Source organism: Orycteropus afer, unplaced genomic scaffold (assembly GCF_000298275.1).
Source record: "Orycteropus afer afer isolate SDZICR_OR568_19922 unplaced genomic scaffold, OryAfe1.0 scaffold00384, whole genome shotgun sequence".
In the NCBI taxonomy this organism is placed as follows: Eukaryota; Metazoa; Chordata; class Mammalia; order Tubulidentata; family Orycteropodidae; genus Orycteropus; species Orycteropus afer.
The window spans coordinates 1,896,557-1,904,896 of NW_006921971.1; the positions used below are offsets into that span (position 1 = coordinate 1,896,557).

The 8,340-nt window shown below is 52.4% G+C and overlaps 1 protein-coding gene across 1 annotated transcript in view; it reads right to left on the bottom strand.

Annotated features, from left to right (window-relative positions):
- The window catches only part of NBEA (neurobeachin), a gene marked incomplete at its 5' end in the record, with an annotated part of 985,874 nt that overhangs the window by 250,138 nt on the left and 727,396 nt on the right, over positions 1–8,340 (bottom strand). Inside the window, one exon of the mRNA XM_042782600.1 lies at positions 6,287–6,586. Within this exon, the coding sequence (XP_042638534.1) occupies positions 6,287–6,586 (300 nt within the window). The remainder of the gene's footprint in view (positions 1–6,286; positions 6,587–8,340) is intronic.

Genomic DNA, 8,340 nt, shown 5'->3' on the forward strand with positions numbered 1-8,340 from the left:
CCACTGCCCTGGAGTCCATTCTGACCCACAGCGCCCCTAGAGGACAGAGTGGAACTGCCCACAGGGTCTCCAAGGCTGTCAGTCTTCATAGAAGCAAAGCCTAAACCACACCCACTGCGGTGGAGTCCATTCTGACCCACAGCGCCCCTAGAGGACAGAGTGGAACTGCTGCCAACTTCCAAAAATGGGTGCGAAAACTGTGATAATATGAATGAATAGGAGTATACAGAGTCCGAACCCCAGCGGCCCTCTGGCCCAGCAGAACAGAACCCCGCCCCGTTCTGCGCCATCCTCACAATCGCTGCCCTGTAAGCCCGCTGTTGCAGCCACTGTGTCAATGCACCTCACTGAGGGGCCTCCCTTTCGGTGACCCTCTACTTCCCCAAGCGTGATACTCTCCTCCAGGCACTGGTCACTCCCGACAACAAGGCCACAGTCCGAGAGACAGAGCCTGGCCATCCTCGGTGCTGAGGAGCATCCCGGCTGTGCCTTCTCCCGGACGCATGTCTGTTCTCCTGGCGGCCACAGAACGTTCAGTATTCTTTGCGAACACCACAACTCAAATGTATCAGTTCTTCTGTGGGCTTGTTGTTGTTGTTGTTATGTGCCGTCGAGTTGGATCCGACTCATAGCGACTCCTCCTTGCGTTTCTGAGGCAGTATCACTACGGAAGTAGATTGCCCAACTTTCCTTCCGAGGAGTGGCTGGTGGCTTTGAACTGCCAGCCTTCTGGTTAGCAGTCAAGTGCCTTAGGCACTAAACAAACCATCTAAGGGTTAAAAACTCCAATGCAGGCATGCGTGGGTCTGAGCTGTTAGCAAGGCGCTCTGGTGGTGCATTGGTTAAGTACTCAGCTACTCACTGAAAAGCTGGAGGGTGAAACCCATCCAGTGGCTCTGGGAGAGAGCTGGTGGTGTGTTCCCACGCAGGTTACAACCCAGAAAACCTCACGAGGCGGTTCTACACCCCGTGCAATTTCACCTTGTAATTCTGTATGTTAATTTCTGAAGAATATAAACATGCTTAGTATCTTGGCTATTTAAAGAAAAAAAAAAAAAGAACTACTTTCTCAACAAAGTGGATACCACAGTTTGTTCGAGAGAACTGTACAGATACGACACTTCGTAAAGGGTCTGCCTTTGTCCTTGGAGAAATATCAGAAGAGTGGATGGGTGGCTCACTTTGACTGCACCTCGAGCTACTGCGAGGAAACCAGTGTTCCTCACCGCCTGAGAGTCCGTTTCACAAGACGGTATCCTTTGTAGAAGGAGACATTCTTTTCCATATGTACTATTTCTTAACAGTTTTAGTCTCTAAGATGCATTTTGACAAAACCCCCTCTCAGGAAGATGAAATGCCGCAGCTCTGCCAGCCTAAATCTTGTCTTTCGAAGTGTCCATGACCTCTGAACCCCCACGGAGATGTGAAAATGAAGATTATTTCTTCTCATTAAAGCTGAAGTCGGAGAAACAGACACCTTTGTAGAGCAGCGCTCCCAGCGGTTCCGGAATCTCCACGAAAGGCAAAGAGCTGAGATAAACAAGCCCCACAAGCAGTCACATTAGCGCGGGCGGCCTGAGCTTCAGCAATGGGACGCAGGGCTCAGTCAGTGACTGAGAAGGGCACAATTCTGAACAGTTCAAAAGCTGAAAGCTTGTCTCCTCTTGTACGGAGACGCCTGCGATCTCTGAAAATGCTGGATGTTGGCCTCAGTGGATCACCGAGGCGACGGCACGGAGCCTCATGGGGGACGCTGCCCTGCGACAGGCACTTACGGGGAGCAAGCATTTTTCCTTGTAAATCGTTTAAATTCAAAGTTCAACTGTGTGTTGGATTTTATAGGCTAGTCACGGTATCTCCTTCCTAAACGGACATGAACGATGACAAGAAAGTAAAGACCACTTTGCAGTGCAGACTAAGGGCTGAACAAAGAACTCCTCGGCGTAGAGCGGGGCTGGCTAAGAAAGCTCAGCTCCGGGAGAGAGGATCCCAGAGTTAGGGACGCTTGGCTAAGATACTTGCCTGCTAACCAGACGGCTGGCTGTTCAAACCCACCAGCCACTCCTCGGAAGGAAGGTTGGGCAATCTACTTCGCTAGTGATACTGCCTTGGAAACCCAAGGAGGGGTCGCTATGAGTTGGGGCCGACTCGACGGCACATAACAACAACAACAAGAAAAAGCAGAACACACGCGTCAGAGAAAAAGACGCACGCCTCCGGAGCCGGCCTGCTCTTCGACACCTTCCACTCCCCATCAGGGGCTCTCGTTGTCAATACAAACCATCGCACGGAGGCGAGGTCTTCCACAAATGGAAGAGACTTTTCTCCAAAAAACAAATAATTGAGCTTAAGTACAATTCTGAGTTGTCCCTGACCGGATTGAATAGACACCCGAGTGAAAGTGGGACAGTCCCGACGCTGAACACCACCCTCCTCAGCTGTTGGTATTTTAGTCTCAATGAATTGGAGCGAAACGAGGCTCCCCTCCTCCAATCATTTCTGTTGACTGACGTTGTATTAAATAACATAGTGCCTAAGGCACTTGACTGCTAACCAGAAGGCTGGCGGTTCAAACCCACCAGCCACTCCTCGGAGGGAAGGTTGGGCAATCTACTTCCATAGTGATACCGTCTCAGAAACCCAAGGAGAGGTCACTATGAGTCGGGGCCCACTCGATGGCACATGACAACAACAACAACAAATAGATATTAAGTATAAAACTCGACGCGTGAACTCAGTTCTGACCAACAGAGACCCGACAGGACGGAAGAGAACTGCCCCACAGGGTTTCCTAGACTGTGGATCTTTCCAGAAGCAGACGGTCTCATCTCTCTCCTGCAGAGCGGCCGGTGAGCTTGAGCTGCCAGTCTTCTGGTCAGCAGCCCTGGCCCCAGACCACCAGAGCTCCATCAGATATTCTCTATACGCCCGTGAAATGAAAAGCACAGGACTCCAGCTTTCAATTTATAATGAGCTTGACTGAGAAATTACACTCGCTTCCTGGGTACTTGATAGGGTTTACGGTCCATTCTAGCAATCAGACTGGAATCAGCGTGCTTTGGGTTTTCCTCCGGAGGAACTTCCACAGACTTTTGTTTTCAACTAGACAGAACCCTTATACTATGAGGCAGGCTGTCCTCGGAAAAGCTGGGGGCAATATTTCAGAGAGACAGTAGCCACGGTGACCTGGGCACTGATGAAGGTGCAACTTTCCTGTAACTGGTACCAAGAGCTACAGTCTTGTTCCGAGGAGCTGTGTCTGTAAACAGCTGGCACTTAGGCATCAGAGGCGAGAATGGCCACCTAACACCAACAGTCAGTGCTCCGTGGAAAGGCCATCGAGGACCCGTGCACGCACAAGAACTGGATCGATATTAAGGCAGTTTTCATTTCACGCTCCCTCAGCTCCAGTAAGCAGACGACACACTCTGCTTCTGCGCACTGCCTCCGAGTCCTCCAGGAAAGGTGACCGGAGCCGGGGTGGACATGGGACGCACTTCTGATTCCGACAGGCCGCTAACAGAGAGCACTGCTGTCCACAGACGCGCGGCGCACGCGCCCAGCTGGGCTCTGGCGGCATCTCCACGCCTGACTCCAAACCCTCTTACGTAAGCAGGACCGCAGAGCAGCCCAATGGAGGGGAGCTCCATAAACAGCACTTTTCAATGGGAAAATGCAATGAAAAAGGGGCAAGGAAATATTACGGGATCTAAGCGCAGCACGATGTGAGTGCGGCATGTCAACGGAATGGCCGTCCTACCGGAGGGAACGTACAAAGTGCACTGTCTGCTGCTCAAAGGCAATTTGATCAACCCGATTTTAAGAATATTCACGACGGGAAACTGTGCTCCCACCGCATTTTTGACTGGGTGTGACTTTGTTAGGATCCTGATCAGCTCTAAGTTAGTGATTTTTAAAACTTTAAAATAGCATTTCATTGTATTAAATATCACATGGCACATTTTACTGGTGAAAAAATATGATAAAATGGATGGAAAACTTGGGGCAGCTTGGAAGAGCAGAAACAACGTGTGACTCATCTTTGTGACCCGTGAGGGCACAGCACAGTCTGGTTCCTTTGTTAAAACCTGCCAAGAAAGAGATTGACATGATACAGCAAGATGCTAATGGTGGAAGGGGGACGGTGTCCCTCTTCTGTGGATGGTTTCTACAATGAGTGTCTGTTCATTTATTTTAATACTTTAGGATGCTGTTGGTGAAAGTTCACGCAGCAAGGTAGCTTCCCGCTTTGCAGTCCCCGCATAGGTTGCTCAGTGGCACTGCCTGCGTTTTTCACAACATGTCAGCGTTCCCATTCATCCCCTCTGGGTGTTTGGTTTCCAGTCCTTGGGTTCCCTGGCCCCTGCCCCTCTCATCTTTGCTTCAGAGTAACTGTTGACCATTTGGTCTCAAGCAGATGGTTTTCAAAAGGCACACATATTCTGTATTTGATGAGTCAATAGGGGGCTCCAGTGGGGACTTTTGCAATATCTCAAGGTGACAGTTGTGGGGAGTCTTCTAGTCTCACCCGGTCTAGTAAGTTTGGACACTAAAAATTTGAGTTCTGTTCCACATTTTTCTCCTTCCACCAAACTAAAACCAAACCCACTGCCATCGAGTCCATTCTGACCCACAGCGCCCCTAGAGGACAGAGTGGAACTGCCCACAGGGTCTCCAAGGCTGTCAATCTTCACAGAAGCAAAGCCCAAACCACACCCACTGCCGTGGAGTCCATTCTGACCCACAGCGCCCCTAGAGGACAGAGTGGAACTGCCCACAGGGTCTCCAAGGCTGTCAATCTTCACAGAAGCAAAGCCCAAACCACACCCACTGCCGTGGAGTCCATTCTGACCCACAGCGCCCCTAGAGGACAGAGTGGAACTGCCCCACAGGGTCTCCAAGGCTGTCCGTCATTATGGAAGCAGATTGTCACATCTTTCTCCTGTGGAGCAGCTGGCGGGTTTGAACCACCAGCTGTTGAGTCAGCAGATGAGCACTTTACCACTGTATCACCAGGGCTCCTTTTGAGTCCAGGTAAGATTTGTTTTCAGTCAGGCCACTCCCTCTCCTAGGCTCCTAATGTGATCTGCTGTCATTTAAACGTTCGTCATACTCTGTTATAAGTATTTATAAAGGCAACTGTGCATACAGGTGACCACAAATCGTTCACAGAAAGATGAGGCAGATTATAAACAGGACCTAAAAGCGCTTCCGGCCACCAGGCATGATTTTGCTAGAGCTGCTTCTTTACCAGCCTGTGACGCTCTAGCTCAAACCACAGTTCTGAACGTGAAAACACCCCATTTATGTATCTAGTCCACAGAAACCACGTCCTTTAAATGCCACTCCTCCACGTGATGAAAGCTGTGATCCAAAGAGGGTGTGCACCTTGAAATTCATTAGTCACTGATTCAGTAAACAGCACCTCTGTACACAGTATCAGAGCGACACACCAGAGCAGACAGAAGATAAGGTTCTTGACCCTCAAGTAGCTTTTATTTTCTCTGAGGATATAAAACATGTAGAAGGTTGGGCAATCCTACTTCCGTAGTGATACTGCCTCGGAAACCCAAGGAGGGGTCGCTATGAGTCAGGGCCGACTCGACGGCACATAACAACAACAACAGAATAAACAAGGTTTTCTGAAACCTGTCATCCAGGGCAGATACTGAGGCCACTTGAAGGATCAAGTGAGGGACTCCCACTGCCCGCCCTTTGCGGTCACTGCCTGCCATCCAGTCGGATGCCACGCACGGGGACTGGGTGCCCAGCAGAACGCAGCCCTGCCCGGTGCTGGCCGGCCTCCCCGTCGGTGGGTGCCTGAGCCCCTTGCTGCAGCCGCTGTGCCCTCCGTCGCCGGGGTCTTCCTCTTCTTTACCAAGCTCGCAGCCCTTCTCCAGGGCCTGGGACCCCTGATGAGACGTCTGCAGTACGGGAGATGAAGCCTCACCATGTTCGCCTGGAAGGAAAGTGCTTCCAAGACAGGTTTGTTCTTGCTTCTGGCAGTCCGTGGGAGACTCAGGGTTCTCTGCCAGCACCCCAAGTCAGAAGCATGCCCTCTTCTCGGTCCTCCTTCCTCGCTGGCCGGCTCTCACAGGCACGTGCACCACCGAAGACGCCGGGGCCTGGTTCTCAGAGCGGCCTCTGCTCTGTGGCGCTCCCCGGGGTCTGGTCTCTTCTCAGCCCCACTCCTACCCCGCTCTCCTCGGGTGAGTCCTCGCACGTCTGACGGCTGTCACCCCTCTGGGGTCCGCAGGAGGAACGCGCCCCTCTCCCGGAGCCGCACCCGGGTCCATCCCGTCCACGGGACCAGGGTGCCCAGCCTGCACCCTGCTGGCGTTGGGGGCCAGATCCTTCCCGCCTGTGGGGGGCTGTGTGCCCTGATACAGGTCCACGCCGTATCCACCAGGAGCCCGGCTTCCCGCTCGGTGCTGAGAACCACTGTGTCCAAACACTGAGGGACGCGAGCCGGGCACAAACGCCCTCCCCGCCCGGACGAGCAGCACCGCGTCAGGCCCACAGGCTGCCTCCGGCGCGCGCACCGCGTCCAGCGCGCGGCACCGCGCATGCGCAGCCTGCAGCAGGCCTTCAGTGAAGGCTTTCAAATTAATGCATGACTAGATCCCAGGGACTCTAAGGACTCACCCATTGTTTCATGTTGCAGGCTCAGGCTGGTGGCCCCACACATGTTCGGATACGCAATCCCTGGAAAGGGCATTTTATGAGCCTCGTTCATAATTAGCACTCACACAATCCCTTTCAATTGTTTTAGAGCCTGTAAAAAACAGAAGTGAAGGCAAGTCCAAGGGGTGAAAATCGGATTTCAAAAAGACCTGGCGGGTTTCCCTGACTTTCTCTGTCCTCTTCTTTAAAACCCTCCCATCGTTGGCTTTGCAGGACTTCTCTGCACCCTTCACCACATCGCCTGCCTTCCAAATACCGAGATGCGACCAGGCGCGGCTGAGACGACTGGAGTTACCAGTGAGCGGTGATCAGGAGCCGTGGGCTGGACTCCACACATGACAACTGAGTTATTGGGTTAAAAACATCAAAGCCTCCTGCCCTAACGTCACCCCAGTGATGAACTCTCTGGAACAGGCAGCTGGTGGCCTTCCAGCGCCTCTCTGGGCGGCTGCGCGGGGACCCACTCTGTCCTCGGCCAGTTCCTGATTTCCTGGTGGTGGCGAGGCGCGCTGCACCCCCGGGGCCTCCCGGGGGGACTAATTTCATTCCCGATTCATCAGAGCTGCTCTCCCCTCAAGGGCGGTCTCCAGGGCTCCCCAAGCGCAGAGAAGCCTGGTGCTAACTAAGCAGGCCAGCTCTGAGCCACCGACAGGCCGGAGGAGGTTCTCATCTGCAGCCCTGGGCGCATCTCATTATTTACGGCCGTGGAAATGACTGATTAATTTTGTCATCCTGGCTCCATGTTTTTTTTTTCCTGGGGCTGAGGTGCCCGCTCTCTCCCGCGATGCCCCATCAGACCTATTTAAGATGATGCCTTTGATCCCAGGCAGGGAGGGGCTTGCACTGCAGGCCCGGATGCCACGATGCGCCAGGGGGCAGGGGCTGGGGGGTGGGGGGAGCTGGCAGGCAACACCCAGCACCAAGCCTGGGGACGAACCTGCCCCGGTCCGGGACGGCCTAGACCCTCACCCACCACAGGCCGGCCACCTTTCACTTTCATCTAAAACAACACGCCAAAGCCGCCTTCTTCAGTTATTTCCTCCTTAGCTAATTTGCCCGGAAGAATAAAACCTTGTAGGTCAGAAAATTCTGTGTACACAACATAAGATAATGAGTTTGAATTTTAAAACGTTTCACATATTCTTCGGTTGCTTTGCGCTGCACAATGGCTGGTAGTCCACTGAACGTGTACTTGGATGGGATCTCGCCATCAGAAAACAGGGACAGAACACCTTGTACACGTGCAAAATGAGAAGTACCGGAGGAGGGGATAAAGCAGCCAGGCTTCCAGGTTTTAATCACAGGCCAACAGCACAGGCTGGAAGTCTATCAAATCACGCCCAGTCTTCCACACAGGACACCTCATAAATTATGCAGCTCATTAGCACAGCTACACGGCTTGAAAAGCCCCATCAGCGTTAAGGCCGCTTTCCAATGGGAAAAGGTCAGCCAAAAGTTTTCATAAAGAAATCTAAAGGAAACCTTCCCAAAGTATATGTGCAAAAAGACTGTCCTTGAAGGCTCCCAGAAATGCTACCCAATTCTGAAGGTTTGCTCACTTAGAAGAAAGCGTGGTCACAGGGATCAGTGTAGGAGATTCTGGGTAGCCTGGGAGAACAATGTGGAACAAAACTCAAAATGATAAAAAAAAAAAAA